Source organism: Tinamus guttatus, unplaced genomic scaffold (assembly GCF_059628265.1).
Source record: "Tinamus guttatus ecotype Peru unplaced genomic scaffold, ASM5962826v1 Tinamus_guttatus_pri_ptg000451l, whole genome shotgun sequence".
Taxonomy (NCBI): Eukaryota; Metazoa; Chordata; class Aves; order Tinamiformes; family Tinamidae; genus Tinamus; species Tinamus guttatus.
Window position 1 is genome coordinate 709,086 of NW_028288985.1, and position 16,652 is coordinate 725,737.

Below are 16,652 nucleotides of genomic sequence, written 5' to 3' on the forward strand. Positions count from 1 at the left end.
AATATGCTTTTGCAGTTGTATTGCACCTTGTACATTATTGGTTGCATGTGTAACAGCATTAAAACATACTGTACACTGGGGAGCAAGGGTAAACTAGAAAATATCCTTGCTCCTTAGATGTATTTTGTACTTGTTTTGTTTTCAAGTGACAAAATTTAAGAGCTTATTTAGTACAACATATTCAACCTGTGTATATAATCTTTACATATAATTCATCAGCACCAAGCTCTCACTGTGCCATACAAAGCAGCCAGTTGACCAACCTGCTGGGGAAGGGATCTTGCCCAGTTCTGCAAGACCAGTAGCTTAAGGTGTATAATGCAGCTAGATCTAGTGTCCCATATAAAAAGGCTCAGGTGTCTTGTACCTTTCAAAACCATATCAAGCATCAAACTTTTAGAAGTGATAAGCCTGTGCTAATGCAGTTTTGGTCATTTTCTGATCATCAGATATACCCTTGCCCAGTGTAAAATTACAGCATAATCTCATAATGTGGTGCCAAGATTGTCTTCAAACATAGGGGGGGATTCTGACAGTGAGAAATTATACTTCATAAATCTAGTTGCCTTGTGCTTTTCTGTGAATCCACAAAAGGTCAGCACTCTTACTCAGTGCTACAGGTTGTTGAAACTTTCTGTAATTTTTCCATGTAAATGTTCTGTTTAGAGCGTAAAAAACGCCTCCTTCCACACACCCCCGAGAGAAGCCCTCATGTTCGACCTGGGGTTTGTTTGAATTTTCTGGAAGCGGCTCAGCAGTTGTGTCGTCCCAATGCAGAGAGGCTCCTCGCGAGCACGTGCGCCCCAGCAGCGCAGCCTCCCGCACGCCGGGGATTAGCTGCAGCGTCCGTTTCCTCTCGCGCTGCACACAGTGCTGAGGTAGAGCCGTGCACAGAGCTGCTGGGGAGAGGCGGATGTTTGGGAAAGCAGAACTCAGCTGCTTGATGATCCCCAGGCCCAGGAAGTGCTCTGTTTTGTTGCTGGTTTTGCTTACAGCATCTTGTTTTCCAGCTAAATAGACCTATTAATTATTTGGGGTTTGTTTCTGTTGAACTGTCCCAGCAGTTTATAGAGCATTTGGGGTATCAAGAAGACAGAAAACATGGCTATGAAATTGTTGTCTGAATACCGTGTGTAATTGCAGGATGGCTGAAAATGTAAAGAAATGTATAAATGCAGATTTCTCCAAAAGGGACATTTTTGATATTGAAGGAAAAATAACGTAATAATGCAGAACCTTGAACCCTGAATGCTGACTGATTTGAAGTGTAAGGATTCAGTCTCATGAGATAAGGGCTTCCTCCTGCTGACTGCAGCACAAGCTCAGGCTTTCAGCACCTCAGACAGAAAAGGTCTATGATGGGCTGAAGATCCTGTGGAAATGTTATCTTGCACAGATTGTATCACAGCGCTTCGTGACCCTCGGCATTAGAATTTTGTATTATTTCCTGATAATTTATCAATGCAAATATAGCCAATATATCTATTCTTTTGACTTTAATCTTTGTTACTCTTCAATGCATTTTTCTCATTTGCTCTTAAACATGTTCAAAAGGAGTGAGCAAGAACTTGTTTTTTTTGCTTGTAATAGACTGAGAATGTAGTTTGGGGGGTTGTATTTACAGGAGTAGGAAAGCAGAGTAGGAAAAGAAGTGTCCATATAAAAATGAGCTTTTTCCTGGATGTTTATTTTCACTTTTCAGGTGACAAATATGCTTTTTTTTTTCTCTCTCAAACTTCTATTTGCAAGTATGTTAATGGCAGCCTTTTTCATTTTTCTGTTTTTCTGTTCACAAAATTTAGGCAATTAGAGAATAGCTTTTGCGAATCTTGAACTTCAACTTCAGTATCATATCTAGACCAGCTGTGATCTCATTTGATCCTAATGTAATTTTCTTAGCTGTTGATCAAATGAAAATATTGCCTGGTCCACCACTGAGCCTGTTGCACAACGCGTTAAACAAAGTATTGGGATCTTTGTGTAGGATTAATGCTCCTGTGCAGAATCAGACTTTGTGAATAGGGTGCTCAGTTGCTGTGCAGACGACGAAATGAGTCTCTGTTGCAGGGTCCTTGTAATGGTATTTTCATCTGAGTTAGGGGGAAATCCCCTAACTTTTTCCAGTGAACTGTTATTTCCAGCTGGCCTGTGCTGTATTTGACCATCCCAGTACATGCATTCATTGCATTTGATTATCTTAAATTACATACAAATCATCTTCTATCTTAAAGAGGTGTTCAAAAGACTGTCCTACATGACTGTTCCTGCCACTTTCTACTATTTAAAAGTGTCTTAGCTGTGTATATAGTTTGGTAAATTTGACAGGAGGAATTCCTTGGAGGAATGGATGGGGTGGCCGGATTCTCCACCCAGGTTGCCAATCCAACACACTGCAGTATACAAACAATGTCTATCAGATGGTCTAGACACAGCAAAAGTTTCTTGGGAGAATCTCCAGAACTGCCCAAAACTTCTACTTGGAGAAGTATGTCAGTTAAGGCAGCTCTTCATGGTGAGGCTGCCTAGATGTTCAGTCAGTTGCCTAGTCTCACATTGGTTCATTGGCTCAAATCAGTCCATTTGGTGACCTATGCACAGATTAGCTGCAAAAGAAAAGCTTGGATTTTATCCTTATATCCTACTTTTAACTTAAATTCAACAGGTCTTGCAGCAAGACTGTTGTTATTTCTTGGTGAGCCAGAAATGAAAGGTTATTTTTCTGAAGGTGCCCATGAAATAGTTTGCAGCTGCAAACAGAATTCTCTCCTGTCAGCTGCAAGTAGAAGTCATATTTCCCCTTCCATACAGTATCTGAAGTTTCCAGAAATACTGCTTTACCAGCTGTTGGACATCATGGTAGGGCTTCACAATTCCAGTGAGTAGAATCTTGCAGATTGACTTGTCCTGCTTGACATAGAGCGAGGTCCCTGTTGGTCCTCTCCGTGTTGTTCGTTGAATGAAGTTTTAGAGGTGAGGACAGTTCAGGGACTGCAGATTACTCCATGCATAATGGATGAAACTGTTAAGTGGATATTTCAGATGAAGTGCTTAGCACTGAAATGGCTGTCATTTAAATCATCATTTTTACTTTTCCTTGCTGATGGTTGAGTTTATGCATCCCTGGTGCATGTCCAGAGTTTAAAGGTTCAGCTTCAGAAATTTCCCCAGCTGAAAAAGCAAGAAACTTATTAACAATACTCTCTTATTTTTTGAAATGAGGTGGGGAGGGATGCAATAAAGAATAGAGAACAAACCAAACATGTAAGCTGAGCTATGACCTGTGCACAGGTAAGGCAACAAGAGTGTGAAACAGACACAGGGAAAAACAGGGAAAAATAGCTTTAAACCGATGGATAATATATGCAGATAAATATCTACTCTTATTTATATATTTACTTCATAAATTATTTTTGCTTTTATACTTCATGGTGGAGCTAGTAAACAACTTTTAGGCAACATGCATGGTGACTGTAGAAGGAAAAAAAACACTGTTCTTTAACATAATAAGAAGCAGGATCAAACGAAGTTTGATCCCTCATCTTCAGTGCTAACATTCTAAAGTATTGCTTTTATTTTTATTTTATTTCAAGCAGTGTCAGCCAGTTAGCAGCATTTTTGCTGATGGTTGAAATATTTTCTAGAGAAACTGCAAACATAAACCCTGTGTATAAAATACATTAGGAAAAAAATCATTAAAATCCCTGCAATGGTACCAGACAGTTAACTCCTCATGATGATCTATGACACCCGTTTGTTGAAATTTTATTATTTGTATGTTTAATGGAGTTTGGTTGCTGCCTAAGCCTATTATCATATTTGCCACTCATTCTTTCAGATAAGATTGGTCTCCTTTTATTAGGAACACACTGTAGTTTGATTCTTTATAGATTAAAGCAGATCATTAGATATAAATCTCTCAGATGGATCCTGTCTCTTCATAGGCTATATTCTAGCATTGCTTTCATGAAGATAAACTGTGACAGTGATTTATGTTGTATTTCGAGGGTATAAATTTCACTGTGCCCTTTCACTTCTGCTTAGAGAATAAAGATTTTGTTTATTAAGGCTTTTGGTAGCCATCAACAAAGCATGGAAGAACCTCTTTTTTTGATGTGGTGTTCTGTAGAATATTAGAATAGGGTTTTCCATGGTAACTGATTCAAGCTAATCAACAGTGCTAAGCAATCTGTGTGTATACCTTCTACACGATATAAATCGTAATTGCTTTCCATGTACAGTTTATATCTGAAAGGAGGGCAACATTTTGAGCTGTAGATACTGTTGCTAAGCATAATGATAATGCAAGATAGCATGGATGCCTAAAAACAGGATCTGGCCATTAGGTAATTAGCCAAAAGGAAAATGATGAATATAGCATAGCATATAGCATTGCAATTGAGAGGAGAGAAAAATTCTCTGAAAACATTTTTTAAAAAATGTTTAAAAAAAAAAACAAAAAGTGAGCTTAATATAAAGCTGTGATATTCCACAAATCATATTTCCCATCTTTGCAAATGAGAGGGAGTTGCTAATTGAAAAAAAAATAAAAAAGTTGAATTCTTGGATTTTTTAAAATTTAAATCATTTAGATTAGAGAAGTTTACAAATTTCTCACGTCTTGACATTACTTTGAGTTTTCTGTAGATTTTATTTGTGTCTGCTTTGTAAATCTGATATCAAATTTGTGATTGAATAAATTGTTCTGGAACACTTTTTATTTTGTATAGCATTTTAAGGATTATGATTGAGTACCTATAGGAAAGTTTGGAAAATGGCAGTTCTATTAATAATACTGGTAAGAAAGATAAGGGGATGTGTGTAGGGTTTGGCCGGAATTTCTATTGCAGTATGTAATTCATAATTCAGCTACAAATATCAACTTCCATTCATGAACTTGATCTATTTTACTTTCAGACTGCACAAAACGTAGAAGCAGTGATATCTGTTATAAAATGAATCAAATTTTGAGCCTGTTGTGTAAAACACTGCTGGATCATCTAGGCTGGAAAAGACCTTCTATGCTATTTAACCAGGCACACTTCTGAGAGAGGGTCTATGCCTGTGAATGGCACAGCGGCATTGAAGTTCCACCCTGCATGGACTGTGATATTAATTGACTTGATCCCTTGCATTCTGCTTTCAGGTTCGTATTTTTACCTATCTGATTGGAAGGGAAGCTGCTTTTGCTGATAACCTGAAGTGGATGGCCTGTGCTAACAAAGGTTGGTTAACCTTCAGCTGAAAACTTTGCTTTCAGAAGTCTGTTACTGAGCACGTCTTCCTGCACATTTGACATCTGCAGATACAGTGTCACTGACAATTAATTAGAGAGGAAAGGAAAATAGGTATTTATCTGCAGCATATAAATTTACTAAGAAAAAAAAAGATAGTTTAAGATGTATTTTCTTTTCCTTAAAATGTGCATGAAGCTTTTTCATGTGTTCTTCAATTTTTGTTCAGAGAGCAAGTTGTAATTTTGAGCTATTTGTCCTATTATAGTTGTTATTACTCAGTCAGAATTCGTTTGGTTCTTAAGAATACCGGGTACAAGTCCTGTTGAGTTAGGCACAGTATATAACATCAGACATCCTGTGCCTTGAGGAACTGACAGTGTAATTGAAAAAACAGATTTATTCTCTGTAAGGAAGGAGCATTAAAACATATAAGATGCTGAGATGCTACAGTAAAAGGATTGGCTGATGTAAATAAGAATGATTTGGGGAAAAAGAAAAGATTAATCTTCACGTTTTCCTTTAACTCCTTTTTTGGGGGGAAAACAAAAAGAGAGTTCTTTCTTTGTTTCCTTTGTGCCACATTACATTATGATGAATTGCATCAGGTGCTATCCATTTAGTCATTATTGCTCAACTACTGTTGTATCCAGCTGATGGAAATTACTCAGTTTGAAGTCTTGTCTTAATCAGCTAATATTACACCATAATTTAGTTTTAGTAATAGTATAAGAATCCTTTGAAGCATCTTTTTGAAGACAATTTAATCAACAAAATCTTTTAGCTTTTTAGCCCAGCGCTACAGATTCATAAAGATCTAAGTACAGCAGCTGAGAAATTAGGACCAGGCAGCAGAGTCTGCCTCAGCAGATCATCTGGTCCACGTCTTCCTCATTCCCAGAGGGAGAACAGTGGTCACCTTTGTCATTCTTCAGGACTACTTTGTTCTTTTAAGAATCACATTGCTGTTGTATAACTCTAATGAAGAGTTATAGTATTTCTACTGTCTGGAACTGAGGAGAGTGGTGAAGTGCATTTGATTTAGCAGCAGGTAATTTGAATTAATCAGAACTGGCCTGTTTATTTATTTATTTATTTTCCCCCAGAATCTTACTCTTATGAGAAAGACACAAGTAAGATTCTAATTAAACAGCTTAACAACCGTACAATTCTCTTTCTGACTTAACAGTAGCAATACTTGCTTTCTGATATTTTATAATGCAGAAATTCTTTACTTGTGATCAGTAATATTTGTTTATCGGAAAATATTTGTTTATTGGACACATTATAAGTCATCATCGGAGGCAGTATGGATTTAGAACTTTTCGTTACAGATTTTGGCCACAGCCTAGCCTTGTCCTTTAGTGAAATGAAGGATTGCAGCACAGAGAGTTGACCAGTGTAGTGAAGCTTGTCTAAAGACTGGCTGTATGACTGGACTGCAGTTTACTTCTTGTATGGGTGGGCCAAAGTATGTTGTTGTCACTGAGGGTGAATCGCTCTAAAATCAATTTTCCTTGCAGTGGTTTTTCCCTTGGAAGCACAGCATAGATGAAGGCTGTTTGCAGGGTTTCCAGCTGGCTGGATGGTGGACAGCAGCCCTTTCCTTCAGAATGGGTCACAGGGGAAATCCATACCACCTTGCAATGCTCCTTTCGTTTTTGGATTCAAACGGTGAAACCATGAAACTCCCCCAAGCATGTTTCTGTTGCATTTTTTGTGTGTAAGTAGGGCATATCTAGAGGGAGCTGGGCTTAATGAAGCAAAGCAGCAAACCATTTTAAATACATTAAAATGTGAAAGAGTCCTTGAGTCCCTCTAGAGTGGGTTGTGAAATTTGCAGTGATTTACTCTTCTCTATCATAAGCAAGCGCGCATGAAGGGGAAAAGATTCACTAAGATCCTCAGACGAACAAAGGCAAAAATTTCCTAGTGCTCACAGTGCCAGATTTGAAGTAAGCAGGCACTGTCTTTGCCTCAGTGGTTGCTTCCATCATGAAGTTGTAAAAACAGAGGCTGTTAGTGCTGTAGTTCCACAGAAAACAGCCAGTATGGAACACGTGTATGTTTTTCGGCTCCGGTCTCGGCTGTGCTCGGACAGCCTCCCTCGCGGATGCGCGTTGGTTCTCGTTAGCTGCACGGCAGCGGTGCGGCTGGCGCGTTGCGGGGCGGACAAGGCCGGGATTCACGGCGGTGGCGGAGCCGAGGGGAGCGTGGAGGGCTCCGTGAGGCTCCGGCTGCCCCGCGCAGGCCGTGCCCCAGCTGCGCGGCTCAGAGCCCGCTGCACTAGTGCTGAGGAGCCGCGGGCAGGAAGCCGCAGTCACATCCCTCCCGTTAGCAGCCGACCCCCGCGGTCCCCGTGCCGCAGGCTCTGGCGGGGATGGCAGCCGGCCAGGTGCGGATACCGCTCACCTGCGCCGGACGCCTCTCCGGCACAGCCTATTCTCCACGGGAGCTCTACAGCTGCAGGGAAACAATGAATCCCCCCTCCATCGTCCCTGCCCAAGGAGGATTCCTTTAATGCTGGGGTTTTATTAGTTGTGAGAATGCTGCAGCCATTTTGCGCAGTGTCCGGAAAACATGAGGTCCCTGTGCTCTGCTTAGAAATCCAGTGGAGCCATTTTGAGGGGTCACATGGGCGACCTTGACAGAAAAACAAGCGATGTTCGACTGTTTACTATAGGTATCTTACACTTGGTGTTACCCAATCTTATCTGTTTCCTTCACAAATTCTTCCTGCTTTGGGGAGAGAAAGCAGCACGGGCCTTTCTCTGATGATTCAACGTGGATACGTGAAGAGTAAGATGTTGAAATCAAAGGGGCACCTCTGACCGGTGTGTCAGAGAGTTTGGGTTAACACTGTGGGAAGCTAATTCCTGTGAGGTTTGACATTTGCTGCACATAGCTACAAGCACAGGAATCATCAAATAGTCCAAGTGTGCAGTGCAGTGAACCACGAGCATGTCACCGGGTGCTGTTACAATACCCTGACTTTTTATAGAAGCAAATTAAATAAATCAGTATTCTTTAGGAGAGATGAGCCCTAAATTCACAGGAGAGAGCTAATTGCTCATGTTAATTATGAGTCATAGAAATGATAAAGTCACTATAAACTTTCTCATATGGGATTAAACAGACATCATTAATGCAAGAAACTACCCCCACAAATTACAAATCAAACCCATCTCTGAGAATACATTATAAAAAGGCCAAGTGAATGCGCATGCTTGTGCCTTGTGACACCACCCTCATTTAAGTTTTGCAAAAGTTACTTTTAACTAGTAAACTCAGTAAATTGAAACTACCTGATTAAAAATTTTAAACTCTCTAATACTTCATTTCTTACAGTTTTCCATCCATGCATACCAGCCTGGAAGCACATGCGTGTATGCCGAATTAACCCTGTGGTGCCTTGCAAATGGGATTCTCATTGTCACTTCTTCTAGTCTGCGGGTCAACAATTTTCACAGAATTTGGCTCTCTGACCTCTGCCTCCTTACTAAGTTTGTCTGGACTCAGAGAAACTCTTTGAGAGAAATTCAAAGAAAATAAACAGGCTAATCAGTCTCTTAGTCTTCAAAAACCAGGCTAAAAATTATTTGCTCTATTGCAGTATTTAGGAATACGGTTTGCAATATCACCAAGTATTACAACCAGAAGGGAAATTTTTGCATGAAATATGGTATCTGGAGAGTTCTGTGGTACTGTGTAGGTTGTTGTGTGAGAGATGACAGTATGCATTTTAAAAATCCTACCAAGAGAAATACCCAAAGTAGTGCACATTCATATGGAAAGTAGTTACAAATAACCTGCTCATGTAGTTGTCTCTGCTGATTTTGGATTTACCTGGTCCAAATGGATGTCTTTTAAATGAAAAATAACAGAAAAATATTTGCCATTACCGGTATTTCATAAAGGTAACAACCTGTGTGGCATGAACATTGAATTGTTTCAGATTGTGTCTCTCTTTCCTATATCACTTTTTCTTGTTTATTTTCTGTTTTTTTTTTTTTCTTTTTCCTTAAGTAATCAAGTGAAGTATTTTCACTTAAAAGGCTGACAGGAAGCAATCAGAGTTTATCCTCAATTTACAGCAAAGTATTTTCTATCTCAAAAGTAGTGTATAGGCTGTGATAGAAAAATTCTCTCAGTATAGACATCCAAGAGCTTCTTAAATGAATCTTTAAACTTTTGATTTTAATTGAGGCATGACATTGGTAAGTGTTAAATAAGCATGATTTCAACCTATTTGGTAAGAAACTACTATAAAAATGACCTCTCCATTACCTTAGGTTCGATACATTTTAGCAGTTAACCTGTTCTGAATTTTAGCCATTATGTAATAATCTCATATGGATATATTAAAAGTGTTAAAGTGCGGGGGTTGTGCCTGTGCTCTCTGCATAGCACTTAGTGCTGGCAGCATCTGAGCTCCAAGTATAATTTGCACATTGCCGTAAGAGAAGAGTAAGCACAGGCATGATGTGCGCTGAAATGTGGCTGAGCTCAACAGAACAAATAAAATGCAAGTAAGGAAATGATTTACGATTGCGTAGGAAACACCGAAACAAGGCTCTTCCTAAGCTTGCTCCTTAAGGGCAATTAAAAACATTTTGGTTTTGTTTTTGACTGTGTAATTTGAAAGACGTGGACAGTGCTGAACACATTGCCTCTGAATATTGGTTCCTTTTTAAGCTCTTTCTAATAAGACATCACAAGTTTCAGGTGCTCTGAATGGCTGTCACCTCCTGAAAAATGAAAGTGATATTCCAAATATTTGATTAAAAGCACTGTAAACCACAATGTGTAAATGAAAGTGCATTTTGGCAAATAATTGTGTTTTGACTCTGAGCTGCCATTTGCACCAAATGAAAAGGATCACATAGTTGAACTATCTTTTAGTCCCCACAGGATGGGAAAACCCACATTTTGATTTGGGATACCCAGCAGTCACAAAACTGGAGCAGGAAGCATTTCAGAAAGACTAATGTATATATTGCTTGTTTTTTTTTTTTTTCCCAGAAGCCTTCTAAGCCAATAATTCATGAGAGCACATTATCATTTTCTTTCTTTTCACCATGTACACAAAATACAACTTTCTCAAGTATAGGTTTTCCAATCAAACTTTTCTCAATCATTTTATGCTACAGTTAAAAAAAAAGCTTTTAAAAACACAGACAAAAAATACTCTTAGGAAGTGAGAGGTTATTCCATATTATTTGTACTAGTAAGTTAACCTGCTCACACAATACTGGACTGAATAAATAAAATTTTAAATAAATGAAACTCCTTCTGTAATAGAATTTCAACATTCATTTATCGAATACTGTCCATCCTTCTTTTAGGACAGCAGAGTAGCTTTCCCCTGCCTTCCAAACGTGAAGGATTACAGGGACTGTGTTGCCACCGCTTGCTTTCTGTTTTGGTGCATTACCTGAAGCAGAGAGCAGCCTGTTCCTTGCATGTATGCCAATCCTGCAGGTGATGTGATCATGTCAAAAAATTAGAAACTGTAGGAAAATTTATTTCATGAAAATTGCACATTGGTCTTGTTGAAGAAGAAGAATGCACATGATGAGAAAATGATGCATTTAAATAAGGCCTGATATTGCCTTGCAATGTGTCAGTCCTTACCTTGCATGACATGGGTTGCGATGTATAAAGACACTTGACATTTGAGCACTGCAGAAGAAGTGGTGACAGCTCAAATGGCCTTTCTGGCCTTTCCCATTCTCACTGCTGTCAGGTTGCAGGAGATATGCTTTAAAGGAGTTACCAAAGTTGTGGTTGCCTAGCTAGGCAATTCCACATGCAGTCTCCAGCCTCAGTGACCTGTCATTTGTGGGTAACATGTTGCTGTTATCTGAGGTTTAGTCATGTCCTACAAGAGCATATTCTGATACTGTTCTGATGCTTCGTTACTGTAGTTCAAATCTGGAATGTTTCTTGAAATGGGACATACTCTGAATGAGACTTTATACAGATTTAATTCCAGACCTTTTTTAAAAAAATTAAAAACATCTCCAAACTACTCTTTTACCATTAAACTTGGAAAGTTTCAGGAAGTGGCAGTGCTGTTGTCTTTAGCAGTCTTGGGAACTCAGTCCTTCAAGACTGCCACAACTTCAGACTTCTGCTTTCACCAGCTAGTAGCGTTTGAGGCTGCTCCTCATCAGATGTTCTCTCTTCACATTTCTATGGAAGTAAACAAGTTATATATATATATATATATATATATGGCACAGGTTATAGTTATACTCCTTGTTACCATCTTCCTTCATTTATTGTGTTATATGTTTTCACAGGGTTTTTTACTCAGATCTCAACCTTAGCTGATGTTCAAGAGAATGTCATGGAATACCTCCATGTTCTCAGCCGCCCAAAGGTTATTGACCAAGAGCACGATGTAGTGTGGACTGAAGCCTATATTGACAGCACTGTAAGTCTGCATGAGAAAGCAATTAATACAGGCTTACTGCATGTAATGGGGAAGCACCACTGGAACTGTTGTTGTGTTAACAGCACTAAGTGTGTTTCTGATTTGAATCAGTGTAATGTGGAATTTGGGAGTTGATATCTATATGTTAGAAGTAAATAATTCAAGATGACTGAGAGTAAAAAGCATACCAATTAATAAGACAAACATGACTAATATCATAATTTTTGAATTTGACTTCCAAGTGTGCATCTTTATCAAAAATGGACAGTAGACAGAAATTAATTAGGCTGAGTATTTTTTTTCTAAATAGTTTAAAACGTATCAATGAAACTGTCAGTATGAAACCAAAAGTTGACACTGATCAATATCTTTAGTATATAAAAGCTAGGTGACAACTATGATGTCTTAGTGTGAATAGAGAGAAGACTCTGCATTTTGTATGGTTGAGTTGGTGATCTGTTAATGAAATAACATGTCATTAATGTCCATTTTTAAGTTGACATCTGCAAAATGTGAGAGTTGATGCAGAATTATCTCTTCTGCAGTTGCTGAGAATACCTGCAATGTTGCAGATAAAGATTGCTGATTTTGTTTGGTTGTTCTGAATTTTTTTTTTATCTATTATTCTTGTTATCTGATTACAGTATTTTGTTTTATATATTATCCATAGAACTAGACCATGGAGCAATATCTGTCATTTAAAACAAATGATGCTAAATATTTAATTTGGTGAATAGATCACAAATCACTAGTGGCAAAGTTGTTTGTTTTCATATTAACTGTATACCTTCATGAAAATGAGGCAAGGTAGGAGAACTCACCAATTTAACTTTCTTTTTTTTTTGATTTTTTTTTCTAGTTTTGAAAGGCTGTAATACTTCTAGGAAGTTTTGTTTTAAATCAACACAAAAAATATTCTAGAAAAAACTATTGAGAATACAGTTTTACTTCACTTTCATGTTTCCTAGAATGTTTCTTTCTATTCGTCAGTTTGGGGCCTGGGTAAATGTAAATATGCAAAGTAAATGTTAAAACTGCACTTACCAAGAAGAAACAAAAATTTGCTTGGAAATATTGGCTTGAAGGGGACTTACTGTTTTTGTTGTTGTTGTTTTTGTTTTGTTGTGTTTTCTCCTAAGAATATCTTAAGCTAGTCTGCTCTTTGTTCTTTCTGTTATTGAAACATAAAAGGGAGAAGAACAGTAACTACCTCTTTTCACAGTCTCTTCAGGGCATCTCATGAAATAGCAAGGCAAAGTGGAAAATATAGTTCTCATTCTTTCATATGCCTGAAGCAGTTGGTGTGCATCTGTGTGTGCTAAGGGGAGTCCACCTTTCTCCTAGAAAGAGTAGCAGGGAGAGATCTAAGTGTTGTCTTCGTGTGATTCTCATTCTTGTCCTTGGCTTCTGAATCTGAGGTTAAAAGAGACATTGCAAATTGTGCACCTTTTGCCTCGTTTTCATAGCAGCAAGACCTCCCCTCTCATACCACCATCGTTCAAAATGTTGTTTCAGAATTAATTTCACACTTTACTCTCTTTCACCTCTGTTAGTCTGTATTTCTTGGATCACTGTATGGAGAAAAACATTCAGAAAAGTTAGTCTAGCTTTCAGTAATTCTCCCTGGGGTTAGGGAAAGTCAAAGCAAAATGAACAACTTAATATTGTGTGAAATACTCATTGAACAGAGCAGGGGTGAATAAATGCAAATGCACGCTGAAGAACACTAGAGGGAGTGTAGGGAAGAAGTCAGAGAAAACAGGGAAAATAAAAAAGATGATGGATCTGTGGCATTCTTGAATAAAGGATTTACTTAAATCTAGATAAAATCTGTTTTACTATAGTCTAAATACTTCTAAGTTTCCTCTTATGTTTCCTCTCTTCTCACTCTCCTAAGGCTATTGTCAGTATGAACATCCACACCCATGCACACACACGTCTATTTGGAAATGTCCCAGAGCTCCCCTTGGGAGTTGGCTCTCGTGTGTTGGATGCTTTAAGGAAAGATCTAACAGTAGAATACAGTGATCTGCTTAGCTGCAAACTATCTTTCTACCCATTACCCCACCCTTGCCACCCCCCTCTCCCTCCAAAAAAAAAGACAAAGGAACAGGATGAGTTAAGGGAAGCACATACAAAATTCTGGAAAAGCAGTGAAGGAAATGTTAAAACGAACCAGATGTGTCTTTTCCTCAGCTAAATCTGTCTCAGAGCTGCTTTCAAAGACAGACACTTTCAGATTCCCTGGCCATCTCTAGTGACTTGGCATTGGAAGTGCCACCTAAATGATCCTTTCCATCCTGTAGCTTGTGGATTTTCACAGCCTGTTTATCTTCCCTGCTGATGAGATGTGAAAGCCGCTGGGTCTGCTGCTTGGACACTGCCAACTAAGAGCAAGACGTGCGTTGCCAGACAGCTTAAACGTTCTTATCATCCAGCTGTGCCAGAACAGCGTGGCCAGCTTCCCAGGGTCATATACATGGGTGTAATTGGTATCATTATGCCTTAACAGCATGGAGCTTGTGTTCTTCCTCCCCTGCTCCCCGAATACAAGAGGCTTGTTGGCCAGCTGTGCTGTTTTTGAACAGGAACATTATGCTGGAATACACGAGGATCCAAACAGAGACAAACTGGACAGGAATAATTTTAGGATACAAAACATTTCCCCGGATGCCCCAGCCTGTTCTCATCCCCTTTTTGTTGAGGGCAGTCATCTGTGAAAGCCAGAAGTCAGGTCATATAAGCGTTTGATAACCATTGTCTTTAGGAATATCCACAGAAGAATATTGCTACTAAAACAAAGCATTTTATTCCTGCAACTCTTCACCTTTCCCATATGAGGATGTCTGCAAAATGCTCATGCAGCAGCCTCTTCAGACTGGCCTTGATGCTTGGGAGAAAGACAAAAGGTTTCGTACACTGTTTGAAAAAGGTAAGGCATTTCCAGAGTTGGAAAGACCTGGCAGGATATCACATGCAGAAGATGTAACTTGGAGAAATTAGTATGTATGTCAGGTCTGCTGCTGCTTTGGTAATGTCAGAATTAACATATTGGTCTCACCTTTCACAGTTGAAGGGACTATAAAGCGATTGAGACCAGGGCTGTGTGAGTGGCTGCCATCTTTGCAGGCAGTTGAACTATCCCGTCTTCTTTTTGGGCCCCCCCCCATACTTTGTTCTCTTCCTCGTGTTTCCTGCCTTTTAAAAGATCTAATCAGCCAGTTCCTGGGTCAATTTTAGTGACCTTCCATTTCAAAATACCTTCTGCTTCTTGCCTTAAACCCAGACTGTCATGTTGGAAATGGACTGTTATCAGTGCCTCAGAGCTGTGCTCCAACCATGTTCAAACGTGTCTTTAGACTCAAGAAGGATGTCATCTGAAGGGATGTCACTAACTTCCAGGAGAACTGAAGGGCTTTCTTTTCAAAATCATTTGATGTTATGAGGTCTGGGGAAGACTTGGCTCAATACAGGCATTCATTTGAGAAATAGTCTTCACAGACTTACCTTAGGCTAATTGCAAAATCAGGCTTGCAACAATTGTGCTGTTCCTGTAATGGGCTAGTGGCTTAAGTGCCGCCCTCACCCTTAGGCTGAGATGTTGGGATTGAAGTATGAGATATGCAGCAACCAATGTCTAGTATCCTGGTTCAGGATCCCATGTTTACCAATGTCACTCTTTCCACCTAAGGTTGGTCTCGACTCAGTTTGTGCCTCTCCAGCCAGCAGCTGGATGTGTGCTAGACATGCCTGAGCACTGGTGAAGCTTTGCAGGCCAAGGGAAGGTATCTGGGTTGTCAGGAATGAAGGGACAGGTGGACGTTTCCTGACTCCAGAGCCTAATGGGAAGAGATTGTGTCTTGCTCCATGGTCAGCCAGGTAGGTGGGGAGCTGCATGGATGTAGCTGTGTTCGACGGCCCTGGATGGTGAGGTGCGGAGGGCCTTCCAGGAGCTGAGTCTCAACATAAGCTTTCTGCCTCAAAACTGGGTGTCAGAATTTGGGTCTGATGTTGTTGCTTCAACCTCACTAGGACATAAGAGTACTTAATACTTCAGAAAATAGATTATTTTAGTGGGTTCTTAAAAATAGAGTTGTTTTTCTAATTGCAGGCTTCCGAAGTTGCTTTTTTTCTGAGTAGATATGGATTATAAAAATATGGAAGTATGAGGGACAGAGCAATTTTTAAACAGTCAATGACTTATTTTAAACTTACATACAGCTATAGCAAGTCACCTCAAGTGAACTTAGGTGGGAAAAGTGCTTGGACATCATGATATTCCAGTAAACTAATTGAATCATGGGGATCTGGATACTTAATCTATAAAGTACTGAAGTCCTTAACTGGTCTCTAGGTAGCATCTGGAATGGCGAGAAGCATCACTTCTAGCTGTGAGAAATTAAAAAGCTGGAGCTGGCACCTGAGTTTTCACTGTTTAAATCCTTGCTTGCACTTGAGAATCTGTTCATTGGAGGGGGTAATTTGACCAACTTGGACCTTTGTTGCCTCTTCCTGATGAAATTTGTTTCTTACAAATGTACCTTAAGATATTCTGTGGATCTGATGCACGGTTGAGTTCATTGCCAACAGGGTATTAGTTTCAAGCTGTGAGCAGGTTCAGGTATTCACTACTGTGCTGGCTGTGGTCGCTTTCCAATTGGAAGGTTCCTTTGTGTGAAAAGGGGCAAATTATTGTTTCATTTAATGTTTTGAGATGGTTGTCTGGTGCTTCAGAATTTGAGAGTTCATTTTTTAAAAAAGAAAATTTTCTAAGTTGTTATAGGTTTTCTCAATATGATTCCTAATGGTATGAATAGTGTTTTTTTATTTTTTATACTCTGCTTCATGTTAAAGCACCATGTGTGCATCCTTCATTCATGTGGTTCTCGCCTTCTCACAGACACACATCAAGCTATGGGTTTTAGTTTAACTCTGTAATAGATGTTAAGAGAATGGCCCTCTTTTCCTTCTTTTTATAAGTA

At 39.2% G+C, this 16,652-nt stretch overlaps 1 protein-coding gene across 1 annotated transcript in view; it reads left to right on the forward strand.

Moving 5' to 3' along the window:
* The window catches only part of CACNA2D3 (calcium voltage-gated channel auxiliary subunit alpha2delta 3), a 390,523-nt gene that overhangs the window by 235,646 nt on the left and 138,225 nt on the right, over positions 1 to 16,652 (forward strand). The window contains exons 12-13 of the mRNA XM_088532049.1: positions 5,144 to 5,222; positions 11,537 to 11,670. Of these exons, the coding sequence (XP_088388175.1) occupies positions 5,144 to 5,222; positions 11,537 to 11,670 (213 nt within the window). The remainder of the gene's footprint in view (positions 1 to 5,143; positions 5,223 to 11,536; positions 11,671 to 16,652) is intronic.